We start from the raw sequence: 20,552 nt of genomic DNA, 5'->3' as shown, positions 1-20,552 counted from the left end.
TAACTTTTCAGAGAGGAAGACTTAACTTTGCACCAATTTTCCCCCTTTCTCTCCCATCCAGTTGCCCATTTCCCTTCCATGCAAAGTTACACCCTGCCGCTGCAGCCTTTTTGGTAGCCAAACTAGTATGAACTGACTCGGAAGTTAAGCTGCTGCTTGTTCCAATGTCACTGAAACTGGGAAGGAGATTCTGTGCATGAGCCACCTGTTGCTGGGCCCTAGTCTAATGACTCCTCAACTCTGGTTTCTTTTTCAGATTCTCCCATGCGTGGCTCTTCAGCAACCTCTAGACTCGAAAAAGGGAGCAGCTTAGATGACCCAGCGGCTGAGGCAGTAGCTCTTTGTTCTGGCTCTTTCCCAACCGACAGGTGATTCCAGGAGGCCTGAGATGCGCAAACATTGCCCTTCTCCATAAGTATTGCTGTTCACTGCAGCTAGGGGGAGGAGGCAGCATGGCCAGAACATGTGTGGGCAGAACTGCATTGAGGCGGAAGGGGAAGTTTCCTTGCCCAGGAGGGGTGTGTGTGTTGATGGGTATGCCAGGATCTGGGTGGTGCTTGTTGCATTGGAATAGGAAAGCTTTTCAGTTACTCAGGATTCTTAATTAGCTTAGTGCTTGTTGCACTGGAATAGGAAAGCTTTTCAGTTACACAGGATTCTTAATTAGCTTAGTGCTTGTTGCATTGGAATAGGAAAGCTTTTCAGTTACTCAGGATTCTTAATTAGCTCAGTGCTTGTTGCACTGGAATAGGAAAGCTTTTCAGTTACACAGGATTCTCTACCAGCCTGAGCTGACAGAGGTTGGCACTTCTCTTATTATTCCTTTCTCGGCCATCTGGATAGGTTATCCCCTCTCACGTGCTCCAGGGCAGGACTATGTTAATTAGCTGAAAGAGAGAAGGCTCTTGAAAGGGATGGCCCCGCCCAGTTCTGACAGTCCTGCGTTGCTCCAGGCAGCCTTGCTCTTCTCTCCGATCTTCCTTTGCTGTTTCTTATTCCTGAATTTCCATCAAGCCTTACTCTGCTTCCGTCCCTCAGTCCTCTCTCCTCTTCCCCCTCCTGCTTTCTCTAACTGTTTGGAGCGCGCAGGAAGGCCGAGAATGTCTCCGTTCCCGCGAGGAGAAGGAGGAGTGTGTTCCCGAGGGACACGAGATCGCTCGGATCTCCACCACCACTCGCGTCCTTGCCGGCTTCCACAGAGCCGTCCGGCAGGATGAGGTCGCAGCCAGTCTCCGGCCCTCGCGCCCCGAGCCTCGGCGTAAGGCGACATGCAGAGGCCGCAGGATGAGGTCGCAGCCAGTCTCCCGCCTTCGGGCCCCGAGCCTCGGCGTAAGGCGACTTGCAGGCCGCAGGATGAGGTCGCAGCCAGTCTCCGGCCATCGGCCTATGAGACTCGGTGTGAGGCGACATCCAGGGAGGAAAAAAGGCAGGCAGAGGCTTTAGAGCCCTTCTCCCTGCTGGAGAGCCGAATCCCCCTGGTTAATCCACCCCCAAACTCAGGTGCAGTCCTGAGGGAAGGGGGGTGCGAAGATGGCGGCAAAAGGCGTTGCGGCAACAACTCTGTGGAGACAAAATGCCGCCCCGCAATAAAAAAGCCCGCCAAAAGCGACAGCAGCCGCGCTGGGAGGAAGACCTAAAACAACGGGACAAAGGAAAAATGGTGAGCTCTTTCCATGGGGAGGGCAGCTCAAAGGTGGGTCCTCCCCAATTAGCCTAGCAGCTTGCCTAAATCAGGACACACGGAGGACAGGCTGTTTTTTAAAAAAAGCCCTTGATTCTCCGTCCCTCTGAATCCCCCCTTTCTGTCCCCCCTTCCCTCCCTCCTGGCTCTTAAGGCTTCTCTTCAAGATCTCGCCAAAGCAGCAGGAGGGATCCTCCTCCCGGGGAGGAACACAAAGGGGCAGGAATGCCGCAGGCTTCCTGCAAAAGGCAGCCCAGAGAGAGACAAGCAGGGAGCATCGGGAGCGGAGTCTCTTCCCCTTCCCCGCCTCCCCCCTCTCAGAGAGATCGGGTCTTCCTCCATGAATATTGGGCCGCAGCAAGTCCAAAGGAGGCTTCTGCTCCAGGCTTTGGGCCCGCTCATCGCCTGCCCATTCACCTCTGCAGCCCTGGCCTCAGCACAAGATCGCCCCTCCGGGTGCCTGATCGTTGTCTCCATGAGGCAGCCCTGGACCCAGGCCGGCAGCAAACAAATGGCTGGAGGTCCGGCGGGAAGAAAGTCTGGCTCCAGCAGCTCAAGAAGTTGGCGGGGAGCGGAGGGGAGCAGCGGCAGCGACTGACTCCCTCTGTTCACAGCAGTGAGGCAAAGCACCTGGATCTAGCCCAGGAGTGCTGCAACCCACCATGCGGGGAGCAGGGGAGCTGTACCAGACACCACAGCCTCAGCTACCCCCCATCTTTTCGCTAGCACTTCCCGGGTGGAGAGCCCACCAGAACTGGCACGAGCATGGTGCAGTGGTTAGAGTGCTGGACTAGGACCTGGGAGACCCGAGTTCAAATCCCCATTCAGCCATGATACTTGCTGGGTGACTCTGGGCCAGTCACCTTTCTCTCTCTCTCTCTCTCAACCTATCCTACTTCACAGGGTTGTTGTGAGGAGAAACTCAAGTATGTAGTACACCACTCTGGGCTCCCCTTAGCTAAGCAGGGTCTGCCCTGGTTGCATATGAAAGGGAGACTAGAAGTGTGAGCACTGTAAGATATTCCCCTTGGGGATGGAGCCACTCTGGGAAGAGTATCTAGGTTCCCTCCCCGGCAGCATCTCCAAGGTAGGGCTGAGAGAGATTCCTGCCTGCAACCTTGGAGAAGCTGCTGCCAGTCTGTGAAGACAGTACTGAGCTAGATAGATCAATGGTCTGACTCAGTATATGGCAGCTTCCCATGTTCCTATGTTCTCCTTGGAGGAAGAGCAGGATATAAATGTAAAATAAGATGGAGGCAGCAGGCCCCTTCCCTATGGCCACAATCCTGCCTAGGCGGTGGCCCCCTCCCCTAGGCCTAACTCCTTACCCTGTTGGAGTTTTTAACCCTTGCCACAAGAGCTGTTTGCACTAAGCTCGGTTGGCTCACTTGTAGGCAGCTGTCCTAGCAAACCTGGGAGGGCCCTCCCTGCAGTTTTGCCAAAGAGCCCATTTTGTGAGGGTGCAATCATGCATGGCCCTCTAGGGGTTATATTGACAAATACTCTTTTCCTTCCCTGGAACCTCCAGGGTGTAAAGGGCGAGTGGAGGGAGGAAAAATGCTCCTCTGGCCAACTATATGGCATCTGTGGAAGTTTCCTCCCTTAGAGGCTGAGTCACAGCCTTATAACCATGTCTATGCTGCTACCATGATATGTGTTTACGCAACACTTGGTATGGGACACTAACAAATTTATTACATTACACGCCCCTATGACCATAACAACTGGTTACATTGGGGTGAGCGAGGGTGCTTTCACCTGCAGAGCAGGATCAGCCCTACTTGCATTTGAATGGGAGACCACAGTATTATTGATTATTATTTATTTGTTGCATTTCCGTACCACCCCTTCCAAGGCTCTGGGCGGTGCACAACAAGGTCTGTGACTGTCGCTTCTGTAACAGCACAGGAACAGCCATGCTAGATCAGGCCCATGGCCCATCTAGTCCAGCTCCTCTTCACCAAAGCACGTAATTATTTTTTTTTTTGTTCAGGATTCTTTACCTGCCTGAGTTGACAGAGGTTGGTACTTCCCTTATTATTCCTATCTTCTATATATTTAATTCTCTTAGCCGGCATGCGTGCCCAGGATTTGGCGGTGGAACTCTCGCGACACGCTGCGAGAGTTCCGGCAATAATAATGGAGGTGGCCCGGCCCCGCCGAGTAAGGAGGGAGGAGGAGAGGGAGAAGAAAGTGGCAGCAGTGGCTGGCGGGTGGGTGGATGGGTAGGGGAGAAAAAAGCAGCAGCGGCAGGCTGATGGGGGTGGGAGGAAAAAAGCAGCGTGGGTGGGTGGATGGGGGGGGAGAAAAAAGCAGCGGCAGCAGGCAGATGGGGGAGAGAAAAGCCACGGCAGGCGGATGGGGGGGGGTAGAAAAAAGCTGTGGCAGGGGTGTGTGGGAGGGAGAAAGTGGATGCCAGCAGCGGGGGAGGGGGAAGAAAGCCACGGTGGGTGGGCCGGAGAAAGCGGCGACTGGTGGGTCGGCTTGGGTGGGGGAGAAAGCAGGGGGGACTAGAGGCGCAGATGGTCTGCGCCTGGTTCAGCTAGTTCCTTATTATTACTCAAAGGTAAATTCCAGGAGATTAGCCATGAGTAGTCTGTAGCTGTTAGGTGGTGTTGAAATGCTGTGACTCATGAAGGACTGCCCTGAAAAACAGTCTGGCCTCTAAGGTGCCCCAACACCATTTCTTTTACTTTACTACAGAGGCAGGTCTACGGATGAATGGCCATGTCCTCTGGACATGGGCTCCCAAGAGGTGGGGTGGCTGCACTTGCCCATCATCTGCCTCTGCAGCCCCTCTCTAATGGGCTTTTCACTGCCACGGATGGCTTGCTTCCTTTTTCTGGCTGGTATGCAGTATAATGATGTCGGGACATCAGTGTTGGGGCAGTGACATCATTCTGCGTCAAGGCTGGCAAAAGGAAGCAAGCTGCAGGGGGCCATGGAGGCCAATGGCAGATGGAGGTTGGGGGCTGCTGAGGCCAGTAGGGCTATGGTGACAGTGGTGGGCTGCCCAAAAATTTAAATACCGGCCGCCACCAATGTCCCCATGCCACTGATTTGCATTTATATGCTCCCCTTCATCCAAGGTGGTGAATAACAAATTAATCATCAAAGTAATTGGAACAACAATTCATTAAAAAAAAGAAAAGACAACAATAGACACAGATACAAAGCCAACTAAAAGGCAGTTGGAAGACAACTGCTCACTATCCCAACAGTCTTCAGTCATCTCTGAAAGATTGGAGTGAGTGAAGCACCTAGATCTCACCTGGAATGCGTTTCATAGCCTAGGGGCAGTTACCAAGAAGGCCCTGTCTCACAACTAACTACCTGTGACAGCTTTCATGTTTTACCCATTACATTCCCACTGCTTAGTGAATATACAAAAACAACACCAACCCTCTTTTCTTGTAGGGAAGAGGAAGATGAAGAGGAGGAAGAGTTTGGAGACTTCCAGCTTTTAACAGATGACCATGCATTTGAGAGTGACGATGTGAGTACTGAGACCCTGTTGCCGTGATGCTCGAGCTGGATATAAAAATGTGCAGCCTCCATCTCAGAAACCATTTGTGCTCCAAAAACTGTGCAACAAATGCATCAAGGTTCTAGCTCAAGCCCCTTCTGGGATGATTCATGTCCAGGTTAACGAGGACTTCATGGGCTGTGCTGATTTCAGGTTAAAAAGGGAGTCCCTCTTTATCCCACACCAGTCAGGCCTCATCTGAAGTATTGTGTTCAGTTCTGGTTGGCATTCTTTAAGAAGGACGTGGAGAAATTGGAATAGGTTCAGTGGAGGGCAGCAAAGATGATCAGGCGTCTGGAAAACGAATTCTGTGAGGAAAGGTTGCAGGAATTTGGAATGTTTAGGCTGGAGTAGGACATGATAGCACTCCTCAAATACCTGAAGAACTGTCACATAGAAGGGGACAAAGACTTGTTCTCTCCTGTCCCAGAGGGATGAGAGGGTAGCTTTTTGGTTGGACTTTAGGAGAAATATTTCCACTGTAAGAGCAGTTTGGCAATGCAGCTGATTGCCTTGGGGAGAACTGGCCTTGCAATAGCAAGCATGAATTGTCTCCTTTGCTATGAAAGGTTGCCCTGGTTTGCATTTGGATGGGGAACTATATGCAAGCACTATCCATGATAAGATAAGGATGTGCCCAGAATGTTTCGGAGGCTAGTGTAGAGGCCTCCGAAACGTTTTGGCTACCGGTGCCGTTTTGGCTTTTGGAGGCAGCGGTGGTGTTAAGGGTGGGGGAGGGTGCACTTGCCCCTCCTGCCCCATTCCCCCCTCCGGCGCTCTGTTGTATCAAAGCCCCTTGGGGCGGCAGCTAACCTCCCTGCCGCCTCGTTGCTGTCCTTGGCCGGAAGTGGCTGGAAGTAATGGGTGCGCACGCCCATATGCCATGCACACATACATGCCTGCTGTGCACGTGCACTCACGCCCGGTACTTCCGGCCGAAGATGGCAACGGGGAGGCAGGGAGGTATGCTGCTGCCCCGAGGGGCTTTGATGCAACGGAGTGCCGGCAGGGGAAATGTGGCAGAAGGGGTAAGTGCACCCTCCCCGCCCTTAAGGGAACATCCCCGCCACCTCCGAAACGGTTCTGGGCACATCCCTACGATAAGATACTCCCCTTAAGGGATGGGGCTATAGCTCAGTGGTAGAGCATCTGCTTTGCATACAGAAGGTTCTAGGTTCAGGCCCTGACAGCATCGCCTGGTAGGGCTGGGAAAGACTCCTGCCTGGAAACCTTGAAGGAGCTACTGCCAGTCAGAACAGACAATACTGAGCTAGATCGACCCATGGTATAAGGCAGTTTCCTGTGTTCCTAAGGGGGTTTTCAAGCAGGGGCTCGACAGCCGTCTGTCGCAAATGCTTTAGCTCTGGATTTTCTGCCTCAAGCAGCTGGTTGGGCACCTTCTACTTCTGTGGTTTTTTGAGAGAAAGTCTGCACCAAGAATAGCTAAGTTTTGCGACCTAAGCTTAATAGTAATTTTTAATTTTACATTATATATCCCGGTCTTCCTCCAAGGAGCCCAGAGCGGTGTACTACATACTTGAGTTTCTCGTCACAACAACCCTGTGAAGTAGGTTAGGCTGAGAGAGAAGTGACTGGCCCAGAGCCACCCAGCAAGTATCATAGCTGAATGGGGATTTGAACTCAGGTCTCCCCGGTCCTAGTCCAGCACTCTAACCCCTACACCACGCTGGCTCTTTTTCTAATATTAGGTCTTAATATTATGTATTTTTCTTTTTGCATAACTTACTGTGCCTTTGCTAGTCACAGGGAGGAGCTCTGCAGGGCACTGAAACCCCCTCTTATAACTCTAAAATCTTGTTCAGCCATCCTCTGGCTTCAAGAGTCTCGAAAGTGCATGGATGATGGTATCTTTGCAACTAAAGGTCCAGAAACGTGCTTTTTAGGGGGGAAAGCAAGCAAGTTGTGATTTACATGAAGCCGATCTCTACACCCACACCCAGTATCCCATTCTGTGTAGCTCAGAATCCCAGCATACATACAGTCCTGCTGTTTTAAACAGAAGAAGAAGAAGAGGTTAAAATGGTAAAGTGGTAAAGAGTAGAAGGGTGGTAAGATGCTACAGTAATGTATGAATCTGGTGTTTTCTGAACTGGTAGGATGAGAAAAGCAAAGGAGAGGAGGAGGAGGAGGAGGAAACTGAAGCCGAAGTAGATGACGAAGAGGAAGCCGAAGTAGATGACGAAGAGGAAGTGTTGAGACGCAGAGAAGGACTGAAGAAGAAATTGTGAGTAAAAGCTTCTAGCCTTCTCAGCAAAGAAAGCACCATTGTATTCTGTTCTAGCTCATATAGTACTATGATCATGGGAAGTTATAAACAAAAAAACGGTGCCATTGGCCAGGCTTGAAAGACATTTTTGCAGGAGCGTGCCTGAGAAGTTTAATACATGTCTTGTGATAGGTGCAGGGATTTGGTATTTCAACGAAAACTTCATCATCACAGACCAGCGGTGGCTCTGTTTGGACCACAGTGTGGTGTAAACTGGAAAGGGAGGCTGAGATATGGTTACGGGAAATGTGGCTCCATGGGGTGTCTTTGGAGGTGGAGGCATAGCTCAGTGGCAGAATATCGGCTTTGCATGCAGGAGGTCCTAGCCTCACCCCCTGGCATTTCCAGGTAGGGCTGGGAGAGACTCCAAGAGCTGCTGCCAGTCAGTATAGAACAGGGCTGCACAACTCCTGCCCTCCAGCTGTTGTTGGGCTACAACTCCCTTCATCCCCTGCAACAGTGGCCAATAGTCTGGAATGTTGGGAGTTGTAGTCCAGATGACACGATCCGTATGCCTGGGCACTGAAGCCCCATCTTTATAACACTAAATGTAAGTAAATGTAACTGAGTCATACTAAATGCAACTAAGTAAATGTAAAATGTAAATGTACTCAAACATTTATTTATTTATTTTATTAATTCATTCATTCATCCATTAAATTTTTATACCGCCCTTCCAGAAAGGCTCATTAATGTACCACTATAGCAGACACAGCTAATGTCATGAACCATATATCCAGAAGTTATTGCAACTGTAAATATCAATGCAAAACATCCGCTTGTTATGAAATCCACATGTACTGTAAAGTCCACATGGACAATATATCCACGGATTTTTGTAACCATAAATAACTGAATCCATCTGTTTGGTCTAGGACCGTAAATAAAACTTGACTTGACTTGACTGAATCCAAATGATCCACTTGTTACAAAGTCCACATGTAGTACAAAGTCCCCTAGAGTGAGCCAGTGACATCACTTTTGAATTATGTCCGTTATCAAGTGGAAAGATGTAGAATACTGTAGTGGAGATAATCCTTTACGAAGACTGGAACTTCTTGTTGTAAAGAAGTACTTCCAACTTAAGATGTAGACAACAATTTATGTCAAAAGGACTAATGCAGTTACTGCAGAAAAATTTCTTAGGACTCCTTCAGGTTGTCAGATACCTAATGTTGCTTTCTGAAGAGATTAGCGTCTGCAGGAGGGCTGAAGTTGAGCAGCTCTGGTGTAGACGATCCTGAGCCAGATGGATCAATCGCCCGACTAAGTAGAAGACAGCTTCCTCTGATCCGGTGTTAGTGTTGCTTCTGGACCGGAGTCAAAGTCCTTTCCATCCACTGAATTATTATTACTATTTTCAAAAGTTAAGGTATCACTTTCCATTAAAAACAAAACAGTTTACATAACGAAGAGACCACACTGATTCAGCAGAGGATGTTCTTGATTCAGACAAAGAATGCAAAGGTTTGTCTGGTTGTGGTGTGTTCAAACGGATGGAGCTTCTGAAAAGATTTTGCGATTGTGGTTTGAGGCCATAGATGAGCAGTGTCCAGTGGAGCAGTAGTGTGTGAAGTGAGACCATTGTCCAGCAGCCTTTGCCCCATCACAGAGGTCTTCAGGAACTGCTTCCACTTCACATGAGGTCATCAGCCACCTTGGGAACCTGGTTTGATTTTTGCACACAGCCTGTGAACTTCGGAGCATCACTCCTTAAACAGACTTGTGCAGACAGCAGCCCCAGTAAGGCTGGCCTTGGCGACACCATCCCCACATGGAAAGACCGCCTGCTTCAGAGGCGTTCTCTCACCTGGGTGTCCCTAGTCCTGCCACTTGCTTTGCAAGCAGAAGGTCCCAGGTTCAATCTGTGGCTGCATCTCCAGGTAGGGCTAGGAGACACTCCTGCCTGGAACCCTGGAGAGCCACTGCCAGTCAGTATAGACAATCCTGAGCTAGTGGGACCAAGAGTCTGTCTCGGAAGAAGGCAGCTTCAGATGCTCCTAAATCGTGGTGAGATGCTACCAGTCAGTGTACACACTATTGAGTTAGATGGATCAATGGTCTAACCTGGTAGAAGTCAGCTTCCCAAGTACCTACTTAGCTCCAAGTAGCAAGGGTTTTTAGTATTGTTTCTATATCTGCCTGGAAGCATGCCATGGAACGATCCGAAATACCTAGTGGTAAAAAGAACTGGAATAGGGTGCCTGTCCAGGCTTTCAAATGGATCTTGATGTACATCATGCAGGCTTGTAAATAGCCACTTAACTTGCCTGTGGCAAGCAAGAATTATCTCTGATCAACCAGCAGGGATGATTTTTGTAATCTAGAAGAGCTGTTGCTTTTTTAAAGCTGTCATTGTTTCCAAGCGCTTGATGCACCATGAATGGCTAACATAGGCTCGTGAAAATATCTGTAGGCTTGTAACTTTTGCGGACTTGCTTGTTTGCAAAGCTGACCTAAAGTTGGAAACCTGGATTTGTACTAAGGATTCTGAAACTCAAGGATCCTGTATGCTGCTGTAGTTGTGTCGTGTGTGTATGGGTTCGGTGTGGAGTTGGAACATGTGTTGTGTGGGTGTGAGGTTTTGTGTTTGACTTTCTGCTTTACTACAAAAACCCTTTTATATCTGATGATGCTGAAAAGTGTCTCTATGCGGGATCTTGAAGAGCTAGGTTTGAGACTCCTTGCTAGACCAGTGCTGACTTCTCTGCGGAAGATGAGTCACTGGTCTGTTGTAGCTCCTTAAATCCTTTAGAATTGTCATGGAACAGGGCCTTCTTGGTCATTGCCCCCAGGCTTTGGAATGCTCTCCCAGTAGGCCACCTGCTCCTCGGTCTCTCTCATCGTTTTCAGGAAGGGGCTTTTTATTTGGGCTTTTATATAAAGGGTTCTGTTTTCCATTTCTGTTAATGCTGCTTTTCATTGTTTTGAGTGTTTGTTTTCTAATTTGATAGGTTTGTATTTAATATTCCTACTGTTTTTAGTTTTTAATAGATTTGTATTGTTATGAACCACCGTGAGATTGTTTTTTCATGAGAGGCAGTATATAAATTTAACAATAAATAAATGTCTACTTTTTCTTTCTCCTCCCCACCCCGCTCGGAAACTTTTCAGTAAGCTGCAGGACTTCATGGAAGAGGAGGCTGAGCTGTCGGGGAGTGAAGTGGGAAGTGAGGACGAATATGACGGCGAGGAACTTGATGAATACGAAGAAGAAATTCTTGAAGAGGTCCTCCCCACAGATGTGGAACTCCAGGATCAAGTCAACAAAATTCATATGTCAGTAGCTGCAGATCTGTTGGCCTTGTTGCATGCATTTAAGCTGTGCTTGTGCATCCTTGGAAGCAACAACCACGCCTTTGAGTGAAGACTAATCCCAGCTTTCCTTCCCTCCCGCCCTCCCTTGTGTGCGGACTCTGTTTAGGAAGGTGATGCTAGATGAGGACAAGCGGCAGCTCCGCCTATACCAAGAGAGGTACCTTGCTGATGGAGACTTGCACAGTGATGGTCCTGGACGAATGAGGAAGTTCCGATGGAAGAACCTAGGTACACCTGTCAGCCTTGTTAAAGCCCTCAGAGTGTATTGCCTGGGGGTGGGTGGGAGGGGGAATTACTCACTCCAGTGTGCTGGGTATGTGTGATGCATCTTTTAAAAAACAACAAGCATGAGGTGGTTCTTGTGCACAGGCAAAACTGGGCTAGGGAAGCCCAGCCCGGTTTTTCCTGCATGTGAGAACCGCCGGGAGCCGCCAACCTGCAAGGGAGCCCTGGCTGTTAGTCCGGGTTAAGGCCGCAAATGCGCCATTTGCCCAGGCTGTCTGATCATGTGTCGCTGCTGCTTGGCTCTGCGTGGCACCCGCACCCCAGCAGCCTCCCAGCCAGCGTCAAGGAACTCCCCATCATGCATGGCGCAATCACACAATGCATGATGGGCGTTCCGGGGGCCTCCTGGCCCACAAACCTCTCTGCTGCCCGCAAAAGCCGGCAGTCGTCTGGGTGGGTGAGCCGCCCGCCCAGCAACAAGAAAAGGATGGTCTGTGGGCAAGGTGTTGTCTGTTTGTTTTTGAGACTTGCTCCCCTTGCCCCTTCAAGCCCTTTCTTGTGAGAAAGGGCTCTGGTTTTGCCATGCCTCTTTGGACAGTGACAAATCCAGCAGCACCTGAACTGCTCAGGATGGGACCGTACTCAGCAGGGGAGTGCTGGAAATGATCAGGGGATAGGACCATAGCTCAGTGGTAGAGCATCTGCTTGTATGCAGAAGGTCTCTGGATCAACCCCAGGGAGAGACTCCTGTCCCAAACTCTGGAGAAGCCACTGCCAGTCTTTGTAGACAATACTGCGCTAGATGGAGCAAATGGCCATTTGGAACTTCCATCCATTCCTATGGTCCTTGGGGACCAGTGCATTTCAGGGGGCACTTCCTGTCATTTGTTTTAGGATGAGGCTGTAGCTCAGTGGTAGAGCGTGCAGAAGGTCTCTGGATCATCCCCTGGCAGTAGCTCCAGGTAGGGCTTGGAGAGACTCCTGTCCCAAACCCTGGAAAAACCTCTGCCAGTTAGTGTAGACAATATTGACCTAGATGGGCCAATGGTCTGAGTTGGTGCAGACCATTGGGGACAGCTCACAACATTAATAAAAAGATACAATGTAAATTAAGACTAATAAAGTTAACCAAATTTAAGTTAAACAAGTTAAAATCCACATTTAAAACTGCAATTTTGTTTTTTAAAAGTTCCAAATTAAAAGCTAGTTTAAAAGCTAAAGAACAAAGAACTATAAAAACTCAAAACTCTACCAGATATAAACAGAGATGAAACATTAAATAGATGTGTGTTCCATTGTTTTTTAAAAACACTAAGGGAGGGAGCATGGCGAAGCTCTTCAGGGAGGGTGTTCCAAAGCAGAGGGGCCACAATTGAAAAGGCCCTGTCTCTAGTCCCCACCAACAGGATCTCTATTAGTGGCATGGCCATGAGCAAGGCCTTAGATGATGAGCAGAGGGCCCTGGCAGGTTTGCATGGACGAATGTGGTCAAACAGGTATCCCGGCCCCAAGCTGTGTAGAGCTTTAAAGGTCAAGACCAGCACCTTGAATCTAGCCTGGAAGTGGACTGGTAACCGATGAAGCTGCCGCAGGATGGATTCTCTCCCCTACTGAACAAATGTCCAACCTGCACAGTGAAATTACAGCCACGGCAGAGCCAGAATTGAGTTTTCTGCCCCCTCCAACTTCTTAGTACTTCTTAGCTTCCTCAACAGGCCATCAGAGATTCCGCCTCTTGTTCCTCTTGCAGAGTCAGGATTTGACTCCCAGCCCAAATCCTTGTACCTTTTCCACTGATGAGGCTGCAGTTCAGTGGTAAAGCATCTGCTTTGCATGCAGAAGGTCCCAGGTTCACTCCCTGGCAGCATCTCCAAGTAGGGCTGGGGAAAATCTGCCTGCAAACTTGGGGAGCCGCTGCCAGTCAGTGCAGACCGGGGCTACTCAACTTGGGCCCTCCTGCAGATGTAGGCCTCCCAGCATCCCTGACTGTTGACCACTGTGGCTGGGGATGGTGAGAATGGTACACTACAAAACTGGAGGGCAGCAGCTGAGTCGCCCTGATGTAGACAATATTGAGCTAGATGGACCAATGGCCTGACTGAGTCTGGCAGCTTCATATTACTGATCCCTCATTTGCAAAGCATCTGCTTGCATGCAGAAGGTCCCAGGTCCAATCCCTGGCATTGCCAGGTAAGGCTGGGGAAAAACTTGCCGTTGCCAATTAGAGAATACTGAGCTAGTGGTCTGACTCTGCATAAGGCAGCTGCCTATGTTCCTTCGTAATGCTTTTCTGCTGTTATCCTTGTAACTCTTTGTTTTAAATGGAGCAGTGGGTCTTGCAGACCTGCACTGGGGAGAGCTAATTCTCTTTCTGCCTTTGTTGCAGATGATGCTTCTCAGATGGATATGTTTCATGAAGATGCTGACGCCGAGGAGGAGACTGAAGAACATCTTGATGAGACGGAGATCAAGTGGAGAAAGGAACGGTTAGAACGTGAGCAGTGGCTTCGGGAACAGGTGATCCATTTTGTCCAGACGCTTCCTGGACCATTTCATCCCACCTGCCTTTATCCAAGTACAAGAGATTGTGAGATGAGCTGAAATATTTCCTCCTGTTACTTTACTTTTAACACTCACCGCTGGGTCCAGGTCAGCGGCCGCAGGGGTGGGGTGGGGGTTCTCTGCCATCTCCCCCTCCCCCCGCCGGCCTCCCATTCTAAAAAGGGCCTCTTTGGCCTTTTTTCAGGCTATTCTGGCCCTTCCTCCGGTGGCCATTTTGGAGGCCGCCATGCATGCCCAATGCCAGGTCATGATTAAAAACTAAAAACTTAGAACCCCCGAACGAGCTCTAATTCGAGCTGAGGGAATATTTGGGAGGCACAAAACCAAACATGCCTGATTCAGTTTGAGACTCAAACCAAACCTGGCAAACCAGTTTTGAGCACACCCTTATATGAGAATTCTGAAGGCAAGGCAAGAGGAGGAGGAAATGCTCCACCCCTTCCTGGTTTTAGTCCTTTCTGGTTGGGAGGGTGCTCCACCCCTTGGATCATTCCAGTTTCCCTTCACTGCACCTCTTCCAAGTTTACAATATCTCTTTTTTTTTTTAATAGACAGGATGGCCAGCCCTGCACACAATCTTCCAAATACCACCCTCTAGGTTTATCTAAACAAAGGTGGGATGATACTGATGTGGAATGGCCCCACGTTGACAATTTTAAAATATTATATCCCTGTCCTAGTAAAAGTGGCGTTCATGCTCAAGCTTCCTCTCATGACCAGCAGCTGGGAAGGAGGAATGTCCTTGCTGACACATGGCCATTTCCCAGGAGACAGCTCAAAAACCCCTCAAACACTGAGGCAGGAGGAGGGGAAGTAGAACATAGGCACTTGCCAAATACCAAGTCAGACCCTTGGTCCATCTAGCTTAGTATTGTTAACAAAGACTGACAGTGGTTTCTCCCAAGGCTGCGGGCAGGAATCTTTCTCAGCCCTCTCTTGGAGATTCTGCCAGGGAGCGAACATGGGATCTGGATGCTCTTCCCAGAGTGGCTCCATCCCCTAAGGGGAATATCTTGCAGTGCTCAAACATCAAGTCTCTCATTTATCTGCAACCAGGGTGGATCCTGCTTAGCTAAGGGGACAAGTAATGCTTGCTACCACCAGACCAGCTCTCCTCCCTAAAATTAAAGAGTGATAATGATCTGACAACTTTTAAAAAGGCACCGAAGACACATTGAGAGCCAGCGTGGTGTGTAGTGGTTAGAGTGCTGGACTAGGACCGGGGAGACCCGAGTTCAAGTCCTCATTCAGCCATGAGACTTGCTGGGTGACTCTGGGCCAGTCACTTCTCTCTCAGCCTAACCTACTTCACAGGGTTGTTGTGAGGAGAAACTTAAGTATATAATACACCGCTCTGGGCTCCTTGGAGGAAGAGTGGGATATAAATGTAAAAATAAATAAATAAAATAAATAAATTTATTCACCCAGGTTTTTAATTAGATTTATAGTTTTAATATTTTTAATACTGGGTTTTAAATGTTTTAGATGATTTTAATTGTTAATTGATTTAATGTTTTAGATGATTTTAATGGTGAACTGCCCAGAGACACAAGTTCTGGGTGATATAGAAATATTTTAAATAAATAAACAATAAAATAAATCATGTTCTGGCCATGATCTGGGTTAGGATGGCACAGGGCATGCTTTTCTTCCCCCACTCGCCACAGTGGTGGGTACACAATCTGGGTTGGCTGTTGCCTTCCTACCCATATGAAAGCTAGCAGACAATCACTTCCCACTCCTCATGCCTCAACCTTTGCTGATACACGGCCATTTCTTGGGAGCATCCACAGGGCTTGTAGCCTGGGTGGGCACTCCCCCTCACTTGATCTTGCTCCTGAGAACCAGCCCCATGTCTCTGCATTATTTGTTTTGTACCGCGTGTTGAGGATCACCCATTTTAATGAAGGCTCTGCTTATTTTCAGTCAGAGAAAGGGAAGGAGGAAGAGGAGGAGGAGGAAGATATTGATGAAAACAGCCAGTTCTTGAAACTAGCTAAGAAAGTCACTGTTAAGTCTCTGCAAAGGAAAGGTAAGGCTTATTTCTTGCTGGAAATTTGTGGTTGTAAGGAGAACATTTTGAGTAGGACAAGGCAGAAAGCTTGCACTTTATCACTGAATAACACAAATTCTGTGATCAAAACTGTGATTGGACCATGTTTGCACCCCAGAGACGCAAGTTTGTGGCGGTATACAAATGTAATAAAATAAATAAATAAATATTTATAACTAGTAGGTGAGGCCCGTTGTTGACCAGGCAAAGTCACTTCGCATAAATCACACTGCTTATGAGAGTTCAAGGAAGTAAATATATGTCATAGAATGTTTTTATTAATGCGCTTGCAAAAGAGAAGTGAAAGGACAGTTTTAAATTTGTTGGATTTCAACTTCAAACATCATTTATTTTATTGAATAATGACCACAGAGGGTAGATTTGAATCGTAGCAAGTTTGAATCTGAGAAAGATCTTGTGCTTCTCTTGGGCATGATGTCATTTTAGAATTACCAAGTGTTAAAAAATCTGAGAACAATAACCGTTAAAATATGATGATTAGACATAATTTATTCTAAAACAACAACAACACTAAATTAAACCTTTCCCCAGCATATTCCAGTGTAAGAATCAGTGCATTCAGCTAATTTCATTGGGAGGATTGTGCCTGCCAAATCTGGTACCTGTAGATAATTGGGAAGTATGACTTTATTTCATGCAAACAATGCCACTAACCATATATTGTCAAAATATGTAATACATGTGTATATTATTGAATCAAGATTCTTGGTTTCTCAAATCTTATGAAATTTAGAGTGTAAAACACTTAGTCTCTGGTATACAAATGTATCCCTGCTCCCTGCAAGATCTGATGATGGCATCAACTTGCTGCTTTCTCCAAGCAGTGGCCTTTAAAATATCTCCATGGTTGATTTTTCAAGTTCCTCTTTAGCTGCTTCCAGCACATCCACTTCTCAGAGTCCACTTGAAATCTTGTAGCCTCTAGAAAGCACAACTGGGTTTTCAGTTGTGAAAATTGGTTTTCAGCCTCTAGAAAGCACATCAGCAGATCTGTTTTATTAAATGCGACACTATTTCATCTTTAACGCTTTCACGTCTCATCCCCCATCCTGGCTTTCTTCTAGCAACCCCGGTGATAGATGTTCAGGAAACCAAATCGGTACCCAGAAGTCCATTTGAAGCCTTCTTGCCTGCCAGCAATCCGCGGGTTAGTAGCTATGTGGCATAAATTTAAAGATGGGTAAGGGGGGCCCCACCCAGTACTAATTCTAAAAAGGACTATTAAAAAAAAGATGTTGGGTGGGGGTCTGCATGGCAACAAGTGCAGGATGCAACATTTGAAGGCTGTCAGTCAGTTGTAGAGTCATGTGGTTTGCATCTAGGAAGTCGCAGGTTCAATCCCAGGCTTCTCCAGTCAGAGAATGTCAAGGCTTGGATAGAACCCTGCCTGAGTCGTTGAAGAATTTCTCGACATTGACAATTCCATATTTACATGAATCCAAGACTAGCTTTTTCCATGTCCCTTGAAGTTAGAAATTAGGGGGTCATCTTAAATTAAGAATCCTCTTTCTTTTGGGTAAATACCTCCCTATTTTTTTTAAAGGGGATCACCTTAACCTCTATTTTTAAATTTTACCTCCTCCTTGTTTAAGGGGGTAATCTTAAATTCAGAGTCATCTTCTATTCAGGTAAATACGGTACTGGTTTAGGGGGACCAGTGGTCTGACTCTCTCTGTATTGGGCATCTTGCATCCTCACAGCCAGAGGCTTCCTCAGCAGCGCTGTCTCTGTGTGTGTGTGTGTGTGTGTGTGTGTGTGTGTGTGTGTGTGTGTGTGTGTGTGGTGATTTTCTTTTATCTCAGCTACCTGCAAAAGTGTTCTTTGCCTTCCAGAAATATGTCCCTGAGGGTTGTGCAGCCTCCTGTTATGTCCTCAAACCATTGATCTGGATATTCACACATTTCCACTACAGCCAAAGAGACAGAGACATCTCACTTATTGGCAAATGCTCCACAGATAAACTGAAATGTTAAATGAGTTGCTATTACTGTGGCTGTTCTTATGAAGACCTAAATCAGGGGTAGGCAAGCTTTGCTTTCCTGCTGTTGTATTTCAACTCCCATCATCCCCAGCCACACTAAATTGTGGCTGATGATTATGGGAGTTGTGGTTCAACAGCAGCTGAAAAGCCAAGCTTGCCTGCCCCTGTCCTAAATGGTCCCCAGTGCACTGCTGCCATGTGTGGTGTAGTGGCTAGAGTGCTGGACTTGGACCGGGGAGACCCGAGTTCAAATCCCCATTCAGCCATGAAACTAGCTGGTGACTCTGGGCCAGTCACTTCTCTCTCAGCCTAACCTACTTCACAGGGTTGTTGTGAAAGAGAAACTCAAGTATATAGTACGCTGCTCTGGGCTCCTTGGAGGAAGAGTGGGATATAAATGTAATAATAATAATAATGTTGCTTGTGTGTAATCCCCTCCCTCTCTTACAGCTGAAGAGTGGCTCGCTGCTAAACCAGCCCAAGGCAGTTCTGCAGAAACTGGCAGCAATATCGGACCTCAACCCCACTGCCCCCCGGAACTCAAGAAACTTCGTCTTCCAGATGATTTCCCCAGTTAAGAATGAAGAGGCACAGAAGAAGCCCAAGCCTCAGGTAGTAGATGTCCCTCACGGGATATTTGAGCGGGGGTGTGTGTGTGTGTGTCAGTCGGTTCTTTATTCTGTATTGCAGCGTTAAGCTCTGAGCTGCTAGCGCCTCAGTAAGAATGGTTGGGGGCAGAGTTTGCACTCTTGGCTGGCAAGCAAGCAGTTTAAGAGACTCATCCCTTGAATCCAAAGCACAACAACTACTATGAATATTTATATACCGCGTCTCAACCAAAGTTTCCAAAGTGGTTTACATAAAATAAATAAACAAGATGGATCCCTGTCCCCAAAGGGCTCCCATCGAAAAAGAAACCTAAGATAGACACCAGCAACAGTGTGGAAGGGATGCTTGTGGGGGGGATGCCATTACACATCGTGTTGCCAAGTTCTGTGCAGCTGCGATTGGCATCCATCGAAGGATGATAGGCTGTGAAACCCCTTAATCCGATTCTTGATGACTCTGGATTGACCTTGCCCTTGCCCTTGCCCATGCCTCCATACCTATTGTTTTATTGCATTGCACTGCATTTTACGACTTTTAAACATAATCGTAATAGTATTATTATTATTTTATTCATTTTCGTTTTTAGTACTTTTAGCTTTTTTAATAGTCGTATTTTTAACATGTAATCACCCTCCTACATTTTCAGTATTATTAGTTCTTTTAATGTTAATATGCATCATCATATATGTAACCACCTTCTACTTCCACTTTTATTTACTCGTATTATTTATTTATTATTAAAACTTACATTTATTTATTATTAAACATGTATTCTTCAATATGTACTTTTATGCTGGTCTGTGACTGTAATAATGGTGGAGGAGGAGGAGGACCAGTTCTCTCCTGAATCATCATGAAGTACAGTATAAAATGTCAAAAATTAAAAATAACTCCTGCCACCTTCTAGGTGAAGAAACACGCTCCTGTCACCACCATGATGCCTTCTCCTAAACGGCTTCGACTCGATGGTGCTTTGACTAAAGAAACCCGGAGTATATTCCAGTTCTTGGAGAGATAAAGCTGCAGGTGGATAGCTCTCCGCGTTTTACAGACCTCGAGGGTTCAACGGCAAGGAACCGACAAGTTTCTGTTTCTAGTCTGCAACCATCCGATTCTATTTGTGCAGCTGCCACTTTGCACGTTGCATCCAGGCCTCTGAACCACCTCTAGTCCTTGGGTACAACTAGCAAAATAGGGCAAAGGGTGCACTTGTATCTATCAGATGCAACTCCAGTTTGAGCATCGATTTGAATCTGCTCATCTCTGTACTGCTTTCCTCTAAGGGTCACTTGATCTGTGCTGCACAGTCACTAAAGTACTCTGGGTGGAGGAAAAGAAGCATTAAAAGGCCTGTGTGTGTGTTTGTGTGTATTTTGCTAATCACAACCAAGGCTGAAGGAACTTGCTTTCTGCCTCCCCGCCACCCCCTGGGTCCTATGCTGCTTCTGACATTGAAGACAGCACCCTAATTCTATGTATTGCAAAGGTCTACATTATATTCTAATCAAATTTTATTTTAACTTTCCTAAACAAGAGATATGTATGCTTTTCATCTGCTCCCCACACCCCACGTTCATCCTTTTTTTCTTTGTTTAACAAAACTTGAATCCGTATTAAGGAAGAAACTAGAGAGAAAGGGACAGTCCTCTTCTAATCATGCCTCTCTCTTTCAGTCCTCCACAAGTTTATTTGGACACTTTAAACCTTTTTAAATGAAAAGTTTGAGATCTGGAGAACGGACCTTGTTTATAGCTATGTTTAATTTGGAGGCAGGATCTAAAGTCTGGGAGGTGAATGGAATTCTGCACTGCGCTTCTGACTACATTTCAAAAGTGTATACACCAAATACGCTTTATGGAAATGTCATGCTAGGTTCTTAAAATCCTCCAAGTTCATTCCTCCAAGATAGTAATCTCCGAGTGTAAATTTATTCTGTAAGCACAATATGTGTGTGTCTGTCTGTACTGTGTAAAACAAGTTGGTGTACAGGGTGTAATAAACAGGTGTGTTTTTAATTTTCTGTAGAAACAGAAATGGATTATTCCCAGCTTAAAGGTTTTGTTGAAAGCTTTTCAAACGGTGTTCCTAATTCCTCTGGTGGTGGAGGGGCTGGTGAAATCATGATATCAAGAGCCTTTTCTCTTGTTTAAATCTGCTGCCTTGCTAAGCTAGACTCTTGACACCTTTTAAAATTTTGTATCATTTCCCACCAAGGGTAAAGTAATTTTGCTCTGGGAGGGGGCAGTGACCGTTTTCTCTCTCTTTAGCACTGTCAAAGTATATAGAGCA

At 47.1% G+C, this 20,552-nt stretch overlaps 1 protein-coding gene across 3 annotated transcripts in view; it reads left to right on the top strand.

The window, feature by feature from the left end:
- Window positions 1-20,278, top strand: part of CLSPN (claspin) — a 53,363-nt gene extending 33,085 nt beyond the window's left edge. For all 3 annotated transcript variants that reach the window (XM_053267595.1, XM_053267597.1, XM_053267596.1), the window contains exons 16-25: window positions 257-368; window positions 5,099-5,177; window positions 7,325-7,452; window positions 10,609-10,773; window positions 10,919-11,040; window positions 13,424-13,554; window positions 15,526-15,631; window positions 16,738-16,820; window positions 18,105-18,266; window positions 19,171-20,278. In XM_053267595.1, coding sequence (XP_053123570.1) covers window positions 257-368; window positions 5,099-5,177; window positions 7,325-7,452; window positions 10,609-10,773; window positions 10,919-11,040; window positions 13,424-13,554; window positions 15,526-15,631; window positions 16,738-16,820; window positions 18,105-18,266; window positions 19,171-19,281 — 1,199 coding nt within the window. In that variant the 3' untranslated portion in view covers window positions 19,282-20,278. The remainder of the gene's footprint in view (window positions 1-256; window positions 369-5,098; window positions 5,178-7,324; window positions 7,453-10,608; window positions 10,774-10,918; window positions 11,041-13,423; window positions 13,555-15,525; window positions 15,632-16,737; window positions 16,821-18,104; window positions 18,267-19,170) is intronic.
- The last annotated feature ends 274 nt before the right edge of the window (window positions 20,279-20,552 follow it).

This window comes from Hemicordylus capensis, chromosome 7 (assembly GCF_027244095.1).
Source record: "Hemicordylus capensis ecotype Gifberg chromosome 7, rHemCap1.1.pri, whole genome shotgun sequence".
Classification (NCBI taxonomy): Eukaryota; Metazoa; Chordata; class Lepidosauria; order Squamata; family Cordylidae; genus Hemicordylus; species Hemicordylus capensis.
This window is presented reverse-complemented; position numbering and strand designations above follow the sequence as displayed.